At 45.5% G+C, this 22945-nt stretch overlaps 1 protein-coding gene across 1 annotated transcript; it reads left to right on the top strand.

Moving 5' to 3' along the window:
* The first annotated feature begins 6881 nt into the window (after positions 1–6881).
* Positions 6882–22332, top strand: PLCD4 (phospholipase C delta 4). Its single transcript, XM_069467123.1, has 15 exons — positions 6882–6903; positions 7039–7197; positions 8393–8621; positions 10408–10543; positions 11126–11357; positions 14312–14513; positions 15464–15608; positions 16221–16373; positions 18091–18297; positions 19589–19742; positions 20088–20204; positions 20447–20619; positions 21194–21329; positions 21652–21801; positions 21880–22332. Exons 1-15 carry the CDS (start codon positions 6882–6884, stop codon positions 21984–21986), a joined length of 2322 nt encoding a protein of 773 aa, XP_069323224.1. The 3' UTR covers positions 21987–22332.
* Positions 22333–22945: the final 613 nt, after the last annotated feature.

Below are 22945 nucleotides of genomic sequence, written 5' to 3'. Positions count from 1 at the left end.
ACAAGAGGCAGCTAGATCTCAGCACGCTTAAAATAACACCATTTCACACAGTTCCCTCTGTGTCTATGATTAAGATACACCTCACTAGGCCGTTCGCAGTGGCTCACGCCTGTAATCCTAGCACTCCGGGAGGCCAAGGCGGGAGGATCGCTCGAGGTCAGGAGTTCGAGACCAGCCTGAGCAAGAGCGAGACCCTGTCTCTACTAAAAATAGAAAGAAATGATTTGGACAGCTAAAAATATATAGAAAAAAATTAGCCGGGCATGGTGGCACATGCCTGTAGTTCCAGCTACTCGGGAGGCTGAGGCAGGAGGATTGCTTGAGCCTGGGAGTTTGAAGTTGCTGTGAGCTAGGCTGACGCCACGGCACTCTAGCCAGGGCAAAAGAGCGAGACTCTGTCTCATTAAAAAAAAAAAAAAAAAAAAAAAAAGATACACCTCACTGGAAAAGGATCCCACAGAAATCCAGGTACAGGGCTGTGTCCTATGCCCTCAACTGCCTTTAGTGCCATCCACTTGTCCAGAGTCATACCCCACAGTCTTCCCAAGGCAGAACAAAAGTAGATCCCAGATCACAGTGCTTGGGAGCGTGCAAGGGGCTGGTTGTCTCTGCTGCTGACACACGTAAGTCCAAGACATTGCCTAAACCTCCCTTGGCCTCAGTTTCTCACTGTGAAGTATGAGGTCATGACAAAACCCTTTACAATCCCCTATTCCTCTCCTAATGTGAACCTCTTTCCTCAGGCTTGGTTCCTGTTTCAGGTGCCTATTCATTCATCCTTGTAAGGAGCTCAGTACCTTCCTTTCCTGGAGATTATCTTTCCAGTCTTGTGCTCCTCTCTCTGCTCTGGATTCGTACATGTCATGAGTCTGCTTCATCTCTACACACACTTCATAAACATGCATGTATGTCCTGGCACACTGGATGTGCAGAACAAATGTTTGCAGAAGGAATTAATGAATGTAAAAAAGAAATAAATTGTTTCACACATTCAGATATGTATTCTTTCAATATTTAGCAAGTGCCTAAAATATACATACTAACCAACCTGTCCCTCTACCCTCTAAGATGATTATTCTCCTCCCTTTCTCATCTTCCTCCTTTCCTATCCTATTTCTTCATTTTCCTGTGTGACAGAGCTAGACAGTGTGTCCTGCAAGGCAGGATGCAGAGACACAGGAGCAGGCAGATGGAAACAGACACTATGGAAAGGAGCCAGATGAAATAAGGGCAAAGACAGCTGGATTATTTATATGTAGAGACAGACCAGAATGAAAAGCCATGATTCACAGAGCACTGCAACTCAGATACTCCTTAGGTTTCACTTTGAGAGCTACTGTGGGATTGAGGTCAGTGAGGGCTGGCATAAAGATGGACAGCCCGGCTCCACCCAGGCTCCACCCTGGTTCCCTTAATCCTTTTCTCCCCACCCCACCCCCACTACTCCGTCACATTGACCCGTGTCCTGGGCCTTTAAGAGTTGGATGGGCTGGACTAAGGAGAGAGCTCACACCTCTGTCCACCCCACTCCTTCCATCTGGCTCTAACTCTGCCAGTCACAGCAGCAAACTGCAGTGGAAGAGGGGAGGAAGCAAGCGAGTACAAGAGGAGTAAAGGAGAAAAGAAGCCAGGCTGAGCTTCCTCATCCACAGTGGAGACCATCGCAGAGCTCAGGAGGCATAGCTCACAGACACAGGACTACAATTCTGCTATCCTGCCCACGGTAAGGGCCTGGACGCTCTGACCAGCCTCTGCTCTAAGCTCTGTCTTGCCTGAGTCCCTAATTCTGCCCTCCAGATATTTATCCACCCTGATTAAATTGTTTCCTAGACTGCTTTACCTACCCAACATCTCTACAGAGATCTGACCTGGTTCTCTCTAGTTTATCCTCTTTGATTCTTACAGTTTTACTCCTGGCTGTGTCAGTTACCCCTGTATATGAGGAACCACTTAGCTGTGCAGAGCCAGCGGTGATCCTGCCACGCCTCAGAGGTGAGCTTCATCCCCAGCAAGAGAAGAGAAAGAATTGAAGTAGCCAAGCTTTAGCTTAGATTCATTAACAGATTGTTGAGGCTTGCAAAATGAGGGTTGGCCAAAACCCATGGGGAGTCAGAAACCCTTGGTAATAGAGAAAAAATTATGAGACTTCCTTGGAAAGAGTCAGGGTTTGAGTTTTATGCCTCATTCTTTGCTTGCTCGATGGACCAGGACAATTTCTTGGTCCACAGAGTGCTATGCTGGAAAGAACACTTGCTTCTAGTCCTGCCTCTGCCATTAGCTAGCTATGTGTCTTTCAAACCACAGCTTCCTGATCTGTGATAGGAGAGAGTTTAGAGTTCCCCAGACTTTCCCATGTACCAGATGTGCTTATTAAATATGTTCATGAAGCCTATCCTTAGAAATTTTGATCTAGTAGATTTGGGGTAGGGCTAAAGAATTCACATTTTAAGACATTCTCCAGGGGATATTGCTGTAGTTGGGAACCTCTGGATTAGATGTGTTATAATAGAACTTTCAAGCTCTAACATTCTGAGGGCTATGACCTCATCCAGAGCATTCCATCTTCTTTGTATGAACCAGGTCAGGCATCATTCTTCTCTGAAGCAAGGGAATAGACAAAATGACTCTCTTTCTTCCTGCCCCTCAGAGAGACCTGAGACATCGTGAATCCCACTGTAATCTCATTGGTGCCATTGGCGACTCTGCCAAAGTCCATCTCTAGGTGATGTGAAGCCACTCAGAAGCTGAGGACTAAATCTGCAGCCCTGGGCTACTTCCCACCTTATTTTGTGTCTCTGTTTTCCCACCTATGTGAGAGAAGTAGTTACCTGTATCCTTGAAGATCTCCACATAAGTGTCATATTTAAGATCTAAGCTCTCTTACTCTCAGACATCATCCTCTGTGCCCTTGACGGTGCCTGCCCACCCCAAACCCTTTGTTCCTTCCCTCTTCACTACATCTGTATCAGCTGTGACCATCTTTCCCAACCTACCTTCAGACACCAGGGGAAACACCAAGACCTAGAATACCTATGTTTTAGTTTGCATTCTCTGGGTAGTTTTTTTGGTCAATCTCCTAGGATACAGCAGAGGGGCATGCTAATGAGTATCTGAACCCAAATGTCCTCCTCTTGCACCACAGTCTCAAAATCCTCAAAGGGGATGAGAATCAGAGCTATTGGTAATTAGTGGAGACAAAAGAGGGAACCTACAGGAAGAGGTGAAGGGGAGAAGGGATGAGAAGAAGGATGAGAAGAGGAGAGGCTGACTTAAGTGAGCAAATAGGAAAACACAGAGAGAATGTAAAGAGAGAAGAGTGAGCTGGGGAGAAAGGAAAAGGACTGAGCCAGGCATGGGTTGAGGAAAGGAAAGAAAACCAGAAGAAAGAAAAGAAAGGCTACTCAGTGGAATACAGAGGGAACAAAAAATGATGGAGGAGTGAGACAAAATGTCAATGTCCCTCATTGATTCCTAGCCTTGCTTCAACCTGCTTCAGACTCTTCTTAAGGGCAAAGTTTGGTAAGATCCCTGAGTTGGTTGTGTGGAGAGCTGGGTTCTAGTTCTAGTTCTGTCACTCATTAAGTGACCTTGGCAGTTCACCTAATCTTTCTGGTCCTCAGATTCCTTCTCTGTAAAATGAAGTCCAGCTCTGATATTCTGTGGCTCCCTGAGTTGAAACTGACACTCTTATGGTGGCCAGATGTCACCTGGATACCAGTTTTTCTTTTCTTTTCTTTTTTCCCTGGAGACAGGGCCTTTCACTCTGTTGCCCAGGCTAGAGTTCCATAGTGTCAGCCTAGCTCACAGCAACCTCAAACTCCTGGGCTCAAGTGATCCTCCTGCCTCAGCCTCCCAAGTAAGTAGCACTACAGGTGTGTGCCACCACACCCGGCTAATTTTTTTCATTTTTAGTAGAGATGGGGTCTCACTCTTGCTCAGGCTGTTCTCTAACTCCTGAGCTCAAGAGATCCTTTTGCCTCAGCCTTCAGAGTGCTAGGATTACAGGCATGAGCCACTGCGCCAGGCCTAGATACCAGCTTTATTTATTTATTTTTTTTTTTGAGAAAAAGTCTCGCTTTGTTGCCCGGGCTAGAGTGAGTGCCGTGGCGTGAGCCTAGCTCACAGCAACCTCAAACTCCTGGGCTTAAGCGATCCTACCGCCTCAGCCTCCCGAGTAGCTGGGACTACAGGCATGCGCCACCATGCCCGGCTAATTTTTTGTATATATATTTTAGTTGGCCGATACCAGCTTTAAATAGTGATTCATGAATGGGAGCAGAAGTAGAAGAAAAAAGTCATGCCTGGGGTTGGAAGACTTGCACAGAGGAGGAAAAAATACTTTTCTAAGACTGGTTGGAGAGGAGAGAGTCTCCAAAATAGGGGTGTTCAGGTACTTGGGCTCTGTTCTCAGGTTTCCCGTGTTTCAGGACATCATTGTGAGAAACACAGGGGTCAGGAAAGGTAAATCCATCTTCTTGCAGGCCCAAAGCTCACCCTAACCCAAGGTCTCTATGCCCCAGAGATAACAGCTGAAGTTCAGAGAGGAGATAAGGTAGGGTGTTGGCAAGGCAGATTAGACTTTGGCCCCAGGCCAACCTCACTCCCCTATAGTTTGAGGAGCTAAGAAATTTAAGAGAGACCCATTACTTTCTACTTCAGTCATAAAGCTTCTGTAAACCTCATAAGAGACTCTTCTATTTCTCAGGAAGCACTTTATGTCCCTTCCTCCATCCAGAGGTTTCTTCTAGTCTCTCCCAGGCAGAAACATTCTTTTCCTCCTTGAACTATTTCTCTCTTGAGAGACTGCTTCCCAACCTTCCCCTCTCATTCTGGGTACCTGCACACTGCTACCCCTTTAGAAAGCCTTCTCTAGGTCCTGTATTCAGGGAAGCCATATTTTCAGTGACCTGCACCTTCTCCTTGAAGTCTCAGTCTTTCTTAGATAACTTTATAGGGTCTTCCCACTAAAGAGAGATAGGACACTAATATGCTATGTGACCTCAGACAAGTCACATCATATTTCTGGACTTCAGGTTTTTCATCTGTAAAATATAGGGAGTTGAACTGCATGATGTATTTATTAATGGAACACTCACTGAATGATTGCTTTATGAATTTTTTTAGTTGTTTTAGATGTTCACCACTGTCAAAATTTTAAACTTTTAAATTAAGAAACACAACATGTTTCTATTCAAGTGTAGGTTCTTTGCTTATACGAAAAAACAGAGCTTGGCCAGGTGCAGTGGCTCACACCTATGACCCCAGCACTTTGGGAGTAAGAGGTGGCAGGATCACTTAAAGGCCAGGAGTTCAAGACCAGCCTGCGCAACAGAGGGAAACCCTGTCTCTACCAAAAATAAATAAATAAATAAAAATTAGCCAGGTGTGGTGGTGTTCACCTGTAGTCTTAGCTACTTGGGAGGCTGAACCAGGAAGATCACTTGAACTTAGGTTAGGAGCTAAAAGGTGCAGTGTGAACTGTGATCACACCACTGCACTTCAGCCTGGGTGCCCAGAGCAAGACCGTGTCTCAAAAAAAAATATATATATGTGTGTATATATACATACATATATACACACACACACACACACACACACACATACAGCATAGGGCTTTATGTTTCATGAGTTTTGTCGGTTTGATCCGGTCAAAAGTTGAGTATTTCTATAGGGACAGAGCTAGAATCACTGTGGCCACATATCAAATCTAGTTCTTTTAAAGGGAAGTTTGTTATTAGCTACCAGGACAACTTAACTAGGTCCTAAATTGGACAGCATATACCTTAAAGGAGGTACCCTTTTTTGGTAGGAAGAGAAAATTTGAAAATGCAGTTCTAAGACTTGTGTGGTCTTAGAACTTGTTTGGTCCATAACAACTATGGGAATAACTACTATAAAAAAGAGTATAAAATATGTTTTATACCATGTGAAGGTGAAAGACAACTAAGTGTTATAGAAGAGAGAAAAGAAATACTTTGCTCTAGCCCTTCAGGAGATGGACAATCTACATAGGAGTATGGCAAGGGCTCCCAGAATAGGGAAGCTGGGATGATTCCACCTAGAAAAGAGAAGGCGAGGGTACAGAGAGATTCCAGGTTCCAAAAGGGGACAGCCAGCAAGATGGTGGTTCCTAACAACGAGAGGACGGGGAATACTCAAAGAATGGCACAAAGGCCGGGTGCGGTGGCTCATGCCTGTAATCCTAGCACTCTGGGAGGCTGAGGCGGGCAGATCGACTGAGCTCAGGAGTTAGAGACCAGCCTGAGCAAGAGCAAGACCCCAGCTCTACTAAAAAAATAGAAAGAAATTAGCTGGACAACCAAAAATACATAGAAAAATTAGCCGGGCATGGTGGCGCATGCCTGTAGTCCCAGCTACCTGGGAGGCTGAGCAGTAGGATTGCTTGAGTCCAGGAGTTTGAGGTTGCTGTGAGCTGACACCACAGCAATCTAGCCAGGGCAACAGAGTGAGACTCTGTCTCAAAAAAAAAAAAAAAAAAAAAGAGTGGCACGAGATTACCTAGTAGATTGTGGGGTATTAGGTAGGAAGGGGGTGTTTGACAGCTGTCCTGGTTTAGCCCTCTCTGGAGATAGCCATGGGAAACAACAGAGGCTCTGGGATCTACTATATCTGGGTTTCAATTCAGATTCCATGGGATTTGAGGCAGGTTCCTTACTCTATCTAAGCCTCAGAGTCACCAAACTCAAATTAGAAGTAAAAATAGCTACAGACTATGCAGATGAAGTGCCTGGCACGTAGTAGGCACCCAGGAAACACTAGTTTCCTTTTCTTACTCCCTTGATTTCAAGATTCACCCAAAGCCCTTTGTTCCTCCTTGCTACTTTAGGTGACTCTGGCGCCAACTAGTGGAGCAGTGGGTGATGGCATCCCTGCTGCAAGACCGTGAGTACCCTTGCAGGGGAAGAGGGCTTGAGGGACAGCCCAGGGAAGGGGAGGAGTGTGGACCCTTGTTCCAGAGGTCCTCCTGGGCCTTCTGCCCTCCCTGCTGGTTACCTAGCACCTGCTTTTCCTGCTCAGAGCTGACCGCTCATCAGGACCTGCTGCTGATGCAGGAAGGCATGCTGATGTACAAGGTGAAGTCCAAAACCTGGAAGAAGCTAAGATACTTCAGACTTCAGAATGACGGCATGACAGTCTGGCATGAGCGGCAGGCCAGGGGCAGGGCCAAGCCCAGCTGTGAGTGACCTGGATAGCTAGGGTTGGGCACATGGGTGGCTAGGGCCCTGCAGCCTGAGGGAAGGGGAGGGACCAGGGTCCTACAAGTGTGCCCTTGTGCTGTCCCACTGTGGCTACGTCTGAACCTGTAAAAGGAGATCATAACGGCACTTGTCTTATAAGGTGTTATGAGGATTAAATTACTTATTGCATTTATAGGGCTCATAAGAGTCCTAGCACATGGTAAGTTTCAATAAATCATAAGGTTATATCTTGTTATTACTATTATTACTATTATAAGAGCATGATGTCAGGCATCAGCCTGGCTGAATTAAAGCCCTGGCTCTGCCACTTTCTAGCTGGGTGGCTTCAGACGAGTTAAAGTAATTAAACTAAGCTTCAGTTTCCTCATCTGTAAAATGGGGATTAAATAGTACCTGCCCAGTAGGTTACAGGGACTCAATGAATTAACATGTAAAGCACTTAGCATGGGATCTGAAACCAAGATGCATTTAATAAATATTAGCCATTATGACAAATATTTTTAAATAACAAAAATACATCATAACAGTGTGCATCCTATAGGCCAAACTCTTTATGATACCTCTAACAATTTGATCACAGGACACATGTAAGAGAGTCTGCTTTAGAGACATAATCAAAGCTCATGATCCACACCACCCCCAGCTGAGGTAAGGGGGTGGAAGAATTTCTCTGGCTCCCTCTTAGGCATCTAGAAAGAGGAAGCCCTCAAACCTGGAATGGAAGAACTGAACTAGGGCATATAATGCTTTGTTGTAACTGCTTCTACCCTTCAAATATGTTTCCATTTGTCATCCCCACCAGTCCTCCTGTGATCACCATCAGGACTGGCCATGGAAGGGGACCATCCATTATTTAAGATGAGGACACTGAGGGGTTAAGTTGTTTTGGTTTGTGTCACACTGCCAGCTGGTGGCTGGAAGCCAGGTCTTGCCACTCCCAGCACTGGCCCCTTGCCGTGCTGCCCACGCAAACATCAAGGACTTGCATGGACTCATGAACCCCAGGGGTCTGTGTCTCTCTGTACTAATGCTTTTTGGGATTCAGCCTGCAGAGGCTGGGGTTCCTCCTTTCTGTGGCTTCATGGAGAAGAGAGTGCTAGTCCTTGACCCTGAGCCCCTCTAATTTGTTGGACTCCTTTCCTTAGTGCTTCCACCTGCTTCTTCTCTGGCAGTCTCAATCTCTGATGTGGAGACAGTGCGTAAGGGCCACGATTCTGAGTTGCTGCGCAGCCTGGCAGAGGAGTTCCCGCTGGAGCAGGGCTTCACCGTTGTCTTCCATGGCCGCCGCTCCAACCTGGACCTGGTGGCCAACAGTGTTAAGGAGGCCCAGATCTGGATGCAAGGGCTCCAGCTGTTGGTGGACCTTGTCACCAGCATGGACCAACAGGAACAGCGGGACCAGTATCAGCAGGATGGAGTCAGAGTAGGGGCGGGGGGCAGGGGACACTGAAGGAGCCAGATGCTGCAGGTCTAGGAAAGGTGGGAAGGGGTGTGGGGTTAGAGAGGCCCAAGGGTCCATATGCCAGCAAGGGCAAGGACAGCTCAGGCCAGTGTGAGGCTGAAGATACTGAGGGAGGATTGGATACTAGGGATGGTAAAGACATAGCCAGGCAGAGCTGGGCATGAATCAGGACACCCAGAATTGAAGGATGAGCCAGTGAGAGGCAGAGAAGCAAAGAAGGTGCTGCTCCTGAGAGCTGAACAGATCTCAGTATCATTAACTACCATAGGGGTGGGAAGCAATCCCTTAGACAGATGTGGCATAGATTCACTTCAAGTTTCCTGGATTATATGCCAGTTTGTTCATTTATTCATTCATTTACCATCTATTAAGCAGAATGTATCAGGCACTATGCCAGGCTATAGAAATAAGAAGATTTTTTTTTTTTTTTTTTTCTGAGACAGAGTCTCACCCTCTTGCCTGGGCTAGGGTGCTGTGGCATCAGCCTAGCTCACAGCAACCTCAAACGCCTGGGCTCAAGCGATCCTCCTGCCTCAGCCTCCCAGGTAGCTGGGACTACAGGCATGTGCCACCATGCCCGGCTAATTTTTTCTATATATATTTTTAGTTGTCCATATAACTTCTTTCTATTTTTTAATAGAGACTGGGTCTCGCTCTTGCTCAGGCTGGTCTCGAACTCCTGAGCTCAAACAATCCACCCGCCTCAGCCTCCCAGAGTGCTAGGATTACAGGCATGAGCCACCGCGCCTGGCCAGGAATACAAAGATTAATGAGACTCAGATATTGCTTCAGTTAGTAGAAACGATGGAATTGTGTAAATAATCTAAGTGCCATAGAAATGGTAAAGTACTTACATGATTTGCGAATATTTAAAGGAAGGATATTTCATTCTTCCTGAGAGGGTTCTGAAAAAGCTTTAGGGAAGAAATAGCACGTGAGCCAGGCCTTGAAAATGAGTAGAATATGAGCATGAAGAGAGGAGGAGGGAAAGGCACTCCAGTCTAAGGGAACAGCCTGAGTAAAGGCTCAGAGAGCAATTGCAGAGCAGGAGAGAAAGAGAGAGTGGGACATCAGAGAACAGGGAGTTTCTGAGTCTGGCTAAAGTACAAGGAGGACAGAGATGTATTGAGAGGTTGGGTTGGGCCCAGATCACAGGGACAAAGAAGATCTTAACTTCTTTTTTTGTTTGTTTGTTTTTTTGAGACAGAGTCTCGCTTTTGTCACCTGGGCTAGAGTGCAGTGGTGTCATCACAACTCACCGCAAACTCGAACTCCTGGGCTCAAGTGATCTTTCTGCCTTAGCCTGGGTAGCTAGGTTCACAGACGTGCCTCACCATGCCTAGCTAATTTTTCTATTTTTAGTAAGACGGGGGTCTTGCTGTTGCTCAGGCTGGTCTTGAATTCCTGATTTGAATTCCTGAGCTCAAGTGATCCTCCCACCTTGGCCTCCCAGAGTGCAGGTCTGAGCCACCATGCTGGGCCCAAGATCTTAGCTTCTATGTTAAGGAATATGAATTTCTTTCTGCAGGCCACAGGGAGGTCTCTGCAGGCACCTGAGCCATGCAGTGACAAGATAGATTGGTGCTCTGGAGAGATTATTCTAGAAGCTAGATGGAAAATGGATTTGCACTAAGGAGAAACTGGCGGCAAAGACAAGGGAGAGATGTTAATGGATTAATATGCACACACAAACACACACATATGGTGCTTTTTGCCTTAACTCAGACCTGGATGGCTGAGTGACTGGTTCCAGCGTGGAGACAAAAACCAGGATGGTCGGATGACTTTCCAGGAAGTTCAGCGGTTACTGCACTTGATGAATGTGGAAATGGACCAAGAATATGCCTTGAGTCTTTTCCAGGTAAGTCTACTGGAAAGATTTGCAGGGGCCAGGCAGGCCACATTTTCCCTTGGCTATAAGTCCTCTGACACTAATCAGCTACACTCAATTGTTGAATCTCTACTATGTGCCCTAGCACCATGCCAGCCTCAGTGGGAAGTATAGGACATGATTCTTGCCCTTCAGTCTTGTTGGAAAGATGTGTAATAATTTTATGAAAGGTAAATAACAATATGTTATGTTGTACCTCAAGGACCTCTCTGTCCATGGCCAGAATTTTGCAGGTACACAGAGCAATGGAAAGCCCCAATTGGAATGTGAGCAAATAGAAGGATGAATCTTTTGACCTTTTAGGGACCTTTGGGAGATTTAACTCTTTCTAGTTGAAAATTTTCTCTAGTAGCAAATGGTATGCTAAAATTTTGCTTTTTACTTACTGAAGTGATTTTTTCTATGAACACTAAATGTCAGGAGTTCTATGGGAGTTTTATGGAAGCATGTTTTATGGAAGTATGTCAGTAAGGTTATTCTCACAGTGCAAGTCAAGGTCATAAAATGTCCCATTAAAGGGTTCATCCACTTTCCCTAAACCCTCTCTTGCAGGAAGCAGACACATCCCAGTCTGGGACTCTAGAGGGTGAAGAATTTGTACAGTTCTATAAGGCATTGACTAAGCGTGATGAGGTACAGGAACTGTTTGAAAGCTTTTCAGCTGATAAGCAGAAGCTGACCTTACTGGAATTTTTGGATTTCCTCCGAGACGAGCAGAAAGAACGAGACTGTGCCCGTGAGCTTGCTCTGGAACTCATCGACCGCTATGAACCTTCAGACAGCGGTAAGAGCAGCCAGATGGAGAGGCATCAGACATGGGTGTTGGGGAAGGCTGAGTCCACCCCTACCCTGGCCCCCTGCCCAATTATCTAATTTAGCCACTCCTGAAAGATAACAGCCATTGCCTGCCTGGACAAGACAGAAGTCTCCTCTGTAATGATAGATCTCTCAGGAGGAAGAAGATTCCACAGGTTTCCTTTCCTCTGCTATGCTTATGTTTCATATCCTTTACTCTCAGGAAGTTCTTCCTGATATTAACTTCATCCTCAATGGAAATGGAAAACCCTTGTTCTTCTTGCTTTGGCCTCTTCTTTAGTGCAAATAATCCCTTTTCCTCTGGTTCTTCTTCGTGGCTCCTGTTTGCTGTCCCTTTAAATGCAGGCTCTCTACCCTTTCCTGGGCTTTCTTCACATTCTTCAAGTGGTTTTTAAGCCTCTAAGGCCCTGAGCCAAAAGCTAGTCAGCCCATGGCTGAGGGGATGTTGAGGAAGCCAATTACCTAGGTTTTAACAAGTGCAGCTAAACTATGCCCTCTTTGTCCTCAAACCTTCCTCCCTTTGCCCTTTCTGTAAGCTCATTTCTTGCCCTCCATTCCCTTCAGGGTATGAGGAATTTACATTAATAATAAATGATTTACAAGACACTTTCACATTCCTCACTTCATTTAATCTTCACTAAAACCTTGTAAATCAATAGCAGTAATCTTTATAGGACCTTTGCTAAGTATCCTATAATGCATTAATCTCTCTACATGCCTTTTCTAATCCAGTGACCTGTTGAAATGGCTTCTGTTATTAAGTCAGTTGTATAAAAGAGGAAACCTGAGGTTTAGAAAGATTAAATGACTTGCTCAAAGCCAATAGCTAATGAAAGACGAATCGGGATTCAAACCCAGGTAATCCGATTCTTACCTGGTGCCTCCCTTGAGAATGAGGGTAAGAGATGGGATGATTGAGAGCTGGACAAGTGATCCAGGTTTCCTGGGCCTCAACTCCAACTCCCTTTCATTCATTCATTCATTTGCTATTTCAGCTAAGGCTTACTGAGTACTACCTATGATATATCAGGACTATGTTAGGCACCAGAGATACAGCAGTGCCTAGGTCAGGCAAGGACACTGCCTTCATGAACTCAGAGTCAAAGAGAAAGTATAGAATCAGTGATTCCAGATTTGTGTGGGTGTTCAGAGAATAATGGAGTCTGTAAAGCAATCGTTTCAGGAAATGAAATTGAAGAGAGTGAAGACATAGGATCTTCTGTTCCTAGTGCAGGAGCCAGTTATACATCTGTTACATTTATTCTACCACCCACCCCTCTTGGTTTTCCCTCCCCTTGCACTTGACAATCAGATACTACACTCTGACTGTAGATTGTGGTTATCAGTCAAAAAACCTGGGCTCAAGTCCCCACTCTGCTTCTTATTGACTGAGTGACCTTGGGAAAGTCACTTAACTTCTCTCATTTATAAATAATTGGTGATCAAATGAAATAATCCCCATAGAAAGTATCTGGCAACTGTGGACTTACCTGAGCAATTTGAGTTATAACTGTCAGGAATGAAACTTGCTGCCCAACTTCCTGTCATTCTTCACCATCTCCAGGCCTTGTGAAACCTGGAGCTAGGAAGCTGGGCATGAAGGTCAAGTTGTTCCCCTATTGAAGCCTCCCTGCGCAACATAACTCTCAGTGAAACTGCACAGTCCAGTGGTGCAGGGCGTGGCTCTGACAGCTGGCTGCCTGGGTTCAAATCCTAGCTTCTCCAATTTCTAGTTATGTGACCTGGGGCAAGTTACCTAACCCCTCGTGGTGGATTATATTTACCGCATCATGTTAGTGAGAACATTAGTGAGATGCTTCATATAATGTCCTTGGCATAGAGTAAATGTTCAATTACTGTTAGTCGTCATTGTTGTTACTATATAAAGCCCAGGCTGAGATGGGTGAGAGCTATGGAAGAAGTAACAGGGCCCTTCCCTCAGTGAGAGTGTAGTCTAAGGGGATGTTGACAAATGCTCCTCAAAACTTCACATGGGAGCTATACGGGTGGAAAAAACCTCAGGTCATAGTGGCAGCTACACAGCCCAATAAAGAAAACATAGGTACCTTGGCTGTGTCACTTACAAGTTTTTAACAGTTTCCCCATCTATAAAATTAGCCCTTTGGATACTGTGATGTCCATTATGGTAACTGTGAGCTCCATTGTGGCTATTTAAATTTAAATTAACTAAAATCAAATAAAATTTAAAATTCAGTTCCCCAGTCATAACAAGCCACATTTAAAGTGCTCAATAGCCACATGTAGCTGAGGCTACCATATCTGACACTGCAGAATAGAACATTGTAGAAAGTTCCAATGATCTTTTTTTTGGTTCCCAGTGGCTTCCAAATCGAATTATCTTTTTTTTTTTTTTTTTTTTTTTTGGCGGGGGACAGAGTCTCACTTTGTTGCCCAGGCTAGAGTGAGTGCCGTGGCGTCAGCCTAGCTCACAGCAACCTCAAACTCCTGAGCTCAAGGGATCCTCCTGTCTCAGCCTCCCGAGTAGTTGGGACTACAGGCATGCACCACCATGCCCGGCTAATTTTTTCTATATATATTTTTAGCTGTCCATATAATTTCTTTCTATTTTTAGTAGAGATGGGGCCTCGCTCTTGCTCAGGCTGGTCTCGAACTCCTGAGCTCAAACAATCTGCCCACCTCGGCCTCCCAGAGTGCTAGGATTACAGGCGTGAGCCACCGCGCCCGGCCTTAAATCGAATTATCTTAATGATTCTCTTTAATATTCCCTGAGGGTGGGAATGATTGAATTGATAAACATTGGGTGGAGCAAGTTTGGCTTCTGAAGGCTGGGAATGGAAAGGCAGGAGCCTGGAGGGGGTGGGGTGGAGGATGGGCCGTGGCTGTACCAGAATGTTCCTACTCGGAGCTTCTCACTCCAGTGTTCCCCACTCCACACCCTAGGCAAACTGCGGCATGTGCTGAGCGTGGATGGCTTCCTCAGCTACCTCTGCTTAAAGGACGGAGACATCTTCAACCCAGCCTGCCTCCCCATCTACCAGGATATGACTCAACCCCTGAGCCACTACTTCATCAACTCCTCGCACAACACCTACCTAATGAGAGACCAGCTTTGTGGCCAGAGCAGCGTCGAGGGATATATATGGTGCAGTGGTGGGAGACATGGGTCCAGATCATGACAGAGATCATCTGTGGGAAACTGAAGGGTGCTGTCAGTGTATAACAGATTGAGCAGGTGTTGTTGGGGGGTGGGTAGTGGCTGAGGGTTCCTCGATACCTGAGGCACTTGGAGGAGATATTGAAGACTGATAGGAAAATGGCAATGAAACTCTATGGGTAAATGGAACTTCTCTTTTGCAAGCTATGAAACTCTCTTGGAACTCGGAGGCCCTGACAGATTATAATGAACAAATAAAGTGGATGTTAAATGGAAGGCAGTAGAGCATAGGAGTTAAAAACACAGGTTCTGGAGTCAGACCATCTGAGGTCAAATCCTAGTTCCCTCACTTGGTACTCTGGGGCTAAGTATTTAACCTCTCTATGCCTAAGTTTTCCCATCTATGAAATAGGGATGATAACAGCATCTGGACTGTTGTAAAGATCCAATGAGATAATCCATGTGTCAATAGCTAATAAGTGGTAGCTGCTTTTATTGTGATTAATGATGGATTAGATTGAATAGTCAAGATAGCTTTGTAGTGCCAGCACTGAACTAGTAGTTTTAATGGATACAGAGATGATGGAACATATAATGTCTACCTTAGGGAGTCTAGCTGAGAAAATAAGGTATAAATTTACTGAGAGTTTGAATAACCCAGGTGTTATATAGGGACATAAAACAAGAATACCAGAAGTTTCATGAGTCAATGTGTGATGGGTTATAATGGAAAGATTTTGAGTTGGGCGGGGTGAGATGGGGTGGAGATCAGTGTGAGCTGCGGCAGTGTCCCGTGGACAGAGAAGGCTCCATGCAGATGTAGTTTGAAGGGGTCTGGATGGGTAAGTGGGTAAGTGCTCTCCAGAGTGGGGAGAGGGTCCCTAGGTGAAAGATCAGCTCTTGACCTCTCCGAACTCTGGGGGTCGGGTTTCTTGCAGGGCCCTGAAGCAGGGGTGCCGCTGCGTAGAGGTGGATGTATGGGATGGACCTAGTGGGGAACCCGTCGTTTACCATGGACACACCCTGACCTCCCGCATCCTATTCAAAGATGTTGTGGCCACAGTAGCACAGTATGCCTTCCAGGTAGTAGCCCCAGGATGGGAACATTGGTGAGGCAAGAAGGTCGGAGGGAAGAGTGACTGGCTCTGGGTCTCAGGAGGGTAGAGGGGCTGGGGGGGGGAGTTACATCAAATGGCATTATATGTGTAAAAGAGGTCTTAACTGAAAAGCATCAGGCAAATATTAAAGGATTATTATGAATAAGTGTTGGGTGTGTTACTAGTAATTAGTAGTCATAGAGGTAATTACAAATTATTAGTAACTATTATTTCTAAGCTCTATCACCCATCTGGGAGAGGTAGACAGGAAATAGACAGTGGTGAGTAGGGCTGAAGGATAATAGAAGTGTAACGTGAACACATAAACCAGAATGCTCAAAGGTCCCAGAGGGACCTGGTTTGGACTTGACACAGGTAAGAGATTAGGTATCTTAAGATGTAGATATCCCTTTAGATGTGGATAGTGTCCCGGGGTGGGCTTCAGACCCAGCAAACTCTGTAATGAGGTTGGAGGAGTTTAGCAATTAGGGTACCCATTCGAGTGAATAAATAGGAAGGCCTAGGAAGCAGGTGTTCTGAGAAGGAGGTGACAGGGCTTTAGAACTCTGGATCCAGCGTCCCCTCCCCTCACCACCAGACATCAGACTACCCAGTCATCTTGTCTCTGGAGAACCACTGCAGCTGGGAACAGCAGGAGACCATGGCACGCCATCTGACTGAGATCCTCGGGGAGCAGCTGCTGACCACCACCTTGGATGGGCTGCTGCCCTCTCAGCTGCCCTCGCCTGAGGTAGGGACCCTGTTCCCCCATCTCAGACTCTACCATGGCTTCCACATTCCCCCACCTTGGCCCTTTCCTCCATGCCCCTCTTTCTATCCTCAGATGGACCATCCTGCTCTTTAATATCCTTGGAGACAACTTGAATTTTTAAAAAATCTAATTGAACACACAATCCTATTTACAGTTTTCTAAGTTTTCAATTAATTATTTACTTTATATTTCTTTTTTCAATGAAAGTATCTTAATTTTTTTCTGATAGTTCATAATTGTTGTAGACTATACAAACAATACAAAGGGAAACACCCCCCCATTATAATCCCAGCCTCTCCCATAATGACAGACAGCTATCAATAGATCTTTTCATTTGACCAGCCTAAAAAAAAAATAGATTTTTTAATGCTTATATAAACATTCACATGCTTATATAAACATCTATTTGTGTATATTCACATTTTTAAAAAACATGAATGACATCACCCTCTATATCCCTTTTATGTCTCACATATATATCATGAATAATATTTTCCTTTTTAACAGGGCTATAGTCTTCCATTTTATGTTATGGGCTTTAATTTATTCAATCAGCTGTCTATTTGATAGACATTTGGGTTGTTTCATCTGTACATATAGTTTTGTCCATTTATTTTCTTTGAAATGAAATTCTGGGTTGAAGAGTTTGTATTCTGACTATTTTGGTTTTTGTTGTTAACTTGCCCTCTGGAAAAAATATCAAATTACACTCAAACCGAGAGAAGAGAGTGACCACAAATAATTCTATGAGTGAGATAATTTATAATGGCAAACATTGAACAAAAATAAAGTTATATTTTTTAAAAGTTCGTGTTTTCTTCTTTTGAATTATTTGACAACTTTTACTCACTTTCATTAGAGTTTATAATTTTTATTGGTATATACTAATAATTTTTTAAATGTTAAAGATATTAATCTTTGGAAAATATTTTTGCAGCCTATTTTTTCTTTTGTCTTTTTAGCATCTTTTGCCTTACTGAAGTTTTTAAGCTTTATGTAGTCAAATCTGTCACTTTTTTAATGTTTTCTGAGTTGTGGGTTTTTTTCGTTTGTTTGTTTGTTTTGTTTTTTGAAACAGGGTCTCACTCTGTCACCTGGTCTAGAGTGCAGTGGTATCATAATAGCTCATTGCAACCTTGAATTCCCGGGCTCAACTGATCTTCCTTCCTCAACCTCCCCAGTAGCTGGGGCTACAGGCATGTGCCATCATGCCTGGCTAATTTTTCTATTTTTTGCTATGTTGCTCAGGCTGGTCTTGAATTCCTGGCCTCAAGTGATCCTCCCACCTTGGCCTCCCAAAGTGTTAGGATTAGAGGTGTGAGCTGCCGCGCCCAGTTGAGTTTTCATATCATGTTTCTAAAGGTATTCCCCCCATAAGATTATTCAAAAAGATTCTATTTTCTTTTCTCATTTTTATGTTTTTATATACATGTAAATCTTCAATATATGAGGAGTTTTTAGTGTGTCAAATGTGAGGTAGGGGTCCACATTTTTTTCCCATAGGGATAGAGATGTTACAAGTTTACTTAACAATAAGAGAATTCCTACTGCATGTATCAAGCTGCTGATCTCTTCCTGTGGGAACTTCTGACCATTCACTCACTTCCTCTGGCTTTGAGAACAATGGAAACTGCATGCTCCCCAGCAGGGCTCCAGAGCAGACAGACAGACAGGCCTCTTTATTTTTGTCCCCTAGGAGCTTCGGAGGAAGATCTTGGTGAAGGGGAAGAAATTAGATGCGCTTGAGGAGGATCTTAAGGACGAGGAAGAGGAGGAAGAGGAGCCAGACTCTGAGCTAGAGCGACAGCCGGAGTCAGAATCGGTGCTAGAGTACCAGTATGAGACAGAGCCCAAGCCTGAGCTCCAGAAACTGAGACCTTTGAGTAAGGACAAAAAGGAGAAGGTAGGCCAGGAGTGGTCTTTCTGCTGTGGCATTTGGTCAGCCTGCACCACAAGCTGAGGACCCATTTGTGGAGAGACTAGAGTCAGCCAAAGTGGAAGGCCAAGATGCAAAATGACCCTTCCTCCCAATGAAAGAGGCATAAGGGTGCATACCTGGCATCACTATATATTGCAGTGGCTTTCCAACTGCTTTGGGCCATGCAATCTTTTTCTTTTTTTAAATAAAATCTTATATGGAAGCTCAGTATACAAAATAGATAAATGCAGAACCATCGTACTTGAAACACCCATTTGGCTCTCCCCTGGGTCCCCCAGGTTACTCCTGAGACATCTTTGTACTTCTCGGTCTTCTTAAAGACCAATTTGAAAACCACTGATGGGAGTGTGTGTATATGTGTAGCATTATTATATTGGGTAAGCGGGGTTAGTGGAATGATTGTTGTGACTTCAATTAAGGAAGACTTAGAGAAAGATTCTTGGAAAGGGTGAGTTTGAGGAAGGGCCAGAAATAGCCGAAGAGGAGCAAGAAGGGGAGAGCTTTGGGGTGGGGAATGTGAAGGCTCTGAGAAGGCTGTGACAGAGTGGTCCATCTCCCTATGGGGAAGGGAGGCAGAGGGGTGCCATTGGTGGGACCTCCAAGATCCTGGTTTGAAGTCTGCATTTCTCTCTTGTGCACTTGCCTGGCTCACTCAGCTGACTAATTCTAGCTTATCCTGTCCTCTCTGGGGCTGTGGTGTCTAACCTGCTGCCATGTCCAGGGATGGAAATGGGAATTCAGGAGACAAATCCAAAGATATTACTCTGGGACTCTCATGTCCTTTCAGCTGTGACTTCCATGACCATTTGCATACCTTGATATATCTGTCTGAATTCATGTACATCTTGACCAAAGATTATTGTTCACTTAACAGAAAAGAGGTAGGGAGGATGGTAACTCTCTTTTTAAAAATAATAATATTAAAAACCTGTTACCCAGGATGTAACAGAGCAGACCCTCCAAGCCCAGAGGCTGAAAGTGATCCCAGCAGTATATGCAGACTGCCTTTATTCCCATTCCCACCCCCAGGTTGTGACGTGTCCGTCGTTTTGTCTGCCTATCTGTTGTCAGACTACAGCCCAGGCTTCTATTTCCAAGCCTGAGCCCCTTCTCTTGTCCCAGCAGGTGAGGCAGGAGGGAGAATGTAGTGGGGAGGCAGTGGGCAGAGGCTTAGGTTGGATGGCTGTTAGCTTCTCTCCTCTCAGACTGCTGAGGGCTCAATTCTATCTTCCTCTCCTCTTTGCTTCTCCAGAAGTCCAAGGTCATCTTGTGTCCAGCCCTCTCTGACCTGGTTGTCTACTTGAAGACTGTCTCATTCCATGGCTTCGCTCATTCAAAGGAGCACTACCACTGCTATGAGATGTCGTCCTTCTCTGAAACTAAGGCCAGGCGCCTGGTCAAGGAGGCTGGTCAGGACCAAAATGGAAGGACAGGGAGGGAAGTGGGATGGGTAGATTCAGGCCTGTGGGCAGGCAGGTAAGTCCCAAGAAAGAGAACAGGGAGCTAAGGAGAGATGAAGGAGCTAAGAAACTCCTCAGAACAGGTAAGGGGGAGAAGAGTAACGAGTAGTGGGCTCAAGGATCTAGAGAAAGCAAGCTGGGGGAGGATGGTCTATATAAAACAGAATAGAGAGGGACATTGATGCTTTCTGGAGCTAGCCTCAGGAGATGTTGGGGAAAAGAGTGAAATGAGCAGGCAGGGTTGTTGGGACCAGGGAAGCCCACTTCCATCTCCTTCCCCACACCCTTTTACAGGCAATGAATTTGTGCAGCACAATGCCTGGCAATTAAGTCGTGTGTACCCCAGTGGCCTGAGGACAGACTCTTCCAACTACAACCCCCAGGAACTGTGGAATGCAGGCTGCCAGATGGGTGAGGCAGCAGCAGGGGCTGGGAGGAGGGAGTGGAGGAGCAGCAGGTGGGAAGTGGGTTCCCTAGTGGCAGTAGGGCTGGGGAATGTTTCATAACAATTGCCAGACTGAGAAAGATGCTATCTATGGAGGCATTCCCAGCAGGCACTCTTGCACCCAATATCTGTCTTCTTAATTCCCTAAAAGAGGGGCTGGAAGGCTCCCAAGGTGAATCTTTCCCTTCTTTTCTCCTGGGTCCCTCAGTGGCTATGAATATGCAGACTGCAGGGCTTGAAATGGACATCTATGATGGGCTCTTCCGCCAGAACGGTGGCTGTGGCTATGTGTTGAAGCCAGACTTCCTGTGTGATGCTCAGAGTTCCTTCTACCCAGAAAGGCCCATTAGCCCTTTTAAGGCCCAGACCCTCTTAATCCAGGTACGATGGGAAGAGAAACTGTTGGGAAGAAACTGGGATAGCTGGGGTAGAAGTAGGGGAAGAGGTGGCTAGGCCTGACAGGAGTGTAATTGACTGAAAAAGTTCCTTGTGAGAGGCAGGATAGCCTGATTAACAGTGTCTACCTTTAGTATTTGGAGCCAACTTCATAGCTTCAAAACCACTTCCTAGGTGTGTAACATTGGGCAAGCTCAACCTCTCTGTACCTCAGTCTGCTCGTCTGCAAAATGGGGGTAACACTACCACCTATCTTACGGGGTTGTAAGGATCACAGCAGTTAATATAAAGTGCTTACAACAAATCCTGGTACACAGTAAGTGCTATAAAAGAGGCTGCCATTAGCATGCCTACTTTCAGACCTTGTTAAATTTCTACTTGGATGCATTTTTAATTGCAGATAGAATACTAGAAGAAAATATATTAGCCTTGGAGAATTATTTTTGCAGACCAAAAACCAATAGTGCAAGGTCTTTTGTCTTCTCCCCTGGGGTGTGAAAGCTGGAGGGGGGTGCTGGGCTGAGCCAGAATTCATGAGGTTCCAGAGCCCTGGTTGCAGGTGATCAGTGGTCAGCAACTCCCCAAAGTGAACAAGACCAAAGAGGGGTCCATTGTGGATCCACTGGTGAGAGTGCAGATCTTTGGTGTCCGTCCAGACACAACCCGGCAAGAGACCAACTATGTGCAGAACAACGGTGAGAGACTGGCATGCTGGCAGGGGAGGTGTTGGGAGCATGGCCAGTTTTCCTTCTATCTTGCCCTCCATTAAGTAGAGTCTATGTTACCACATGTCCCCTCACCCCTCCCCACCATGTGGGGAGGAAGCAGTGTGAAACAGTAGAAAGAATACCGGCCCTTCACTTAAAAGCTCCAGTGACCTGAGAAAATTGCTTAACCACTCTGAGCCTCAGTTTCCTTGCCTATAAAATGCTGAGAACACAGAGAAAGCAACCCAGCATAGGCCTAAGGACAGTCAATAATGCCTGTTCCTTCATTTCCCCCTATCCCCAACTTCAGGATTTAATCCATACTGGGGGCAGACACTATGCTTCCGGGTCCTGGTGCCTGAACTCGCCATGGTGCGTTTTCTAGTAAAGGATTATAACTGGAAATCCCGAAATGACTTTATTGGTCAGTACACCCTGCCATGGACATGCATGCAACAAGGTGAGCCAGCCCTTTGACCCCTGGCCAACACCCCAGCTCTGGCTGCCTTCCTGATGTTATTCTCCTGTCCCTTGCCAGGTTACCGCCACATACACCTGCTCTCCAAGGATGGCACCAGCCTCCACCCAGCTTCCATCTTTGTGTACATCTGTATCCGGGAAGACCTGGAGGAGGATGAATCCTGAGGTAGGCACCTCATGAGAAGGGTGAATGTGCTGGCTTCAGATGGTGAGAAAAACCTGGAAGGATGCTCCAGAGAGAGCAAATGGAGGTGATGAAAACCAAGCTATGGATTGTGCATTCCTAGGCACAAAATTACCTCGTCCTCTCAAACAAATCTAGGATCTGATTTTTCACCTTCTTTCTCTTCCCTTCCTTTGTTTCCACAAGCTTGTGGTTATCTCTCCTGCCCTTTCCCTTTGTGGATTCTAGATTCTATACTGGAGTTCTCGCCTTCCTCTTGCTGTAGGCTCAATCCCATACCCAGATCTACAACTAATCTTTCCCATCTACTCTGGTGCGGAAAGCAGATTGCAACTAGAAATCCAGAGAGGTGTGTGGCGCAGAGAAACCTAAAGATGCATTATCCCCTCCATGCCTGACTTCCTCAAAGCCCAGAGCCAAGGGAAGGATAAATCAAATTTCAAGGCTTCCTAGGCAAAGGTTGGGGAAGGAGACCTACCGCAGAACTGTACTGACTCTCAAGAGAACACTGTGCAGCGCTCAGAGTCCCCACTGGTATAAATGCAGCTTCTCTCTCCAATTTGGCTTGAGTATGGTCTGTTATTGTTAGGCATGAAGGGGCGGTACAAGGGTTGGGTGGGCACTTGGGTAGTTGGGTGGGACAGGGAAAAGGTGGACAAAGAGTTTTCCAGGGAACCTCCTGCATGTGCCACAAAGGAAGGACACAGAGTACAACTTTTAAGAAGCAGGGCAAAGGGAAGAGACAAAGGGTTATGTGGTCCCAGCCCTTCTGAAGAATTTGCCTGGAATTGTCCTGGTTTATGTCCATTGTCCCAGAATAATTATTAATAGTACCCCCTTTAATTTTCCCAGTGTGTCCCAGTTTAGATGATCAACCATACAGTGAAGCACTATAGAATTATACTGTGAGGTACTTATATAATTTTGAATTGGAGATTTA

Source organism: Eulemur rufifrons, chromosome 1 (genome assembly GCF_041146395.1).
Source record: "Eulemur rufifrons isolate Redbay chromosome 1, OSU_ERuf_1, whole genome shotgun sequence".
In the NCBI taxonomy this organism is placed as follows: Eukaryota; Metazoa; Chordata; class Mammalia; order Primates; family Lemuridae; genus Eulemur; species Eulemur rufifrons.
This window is presented reverse-complemented; position numbering and strand designations above follow the sequence as displayed.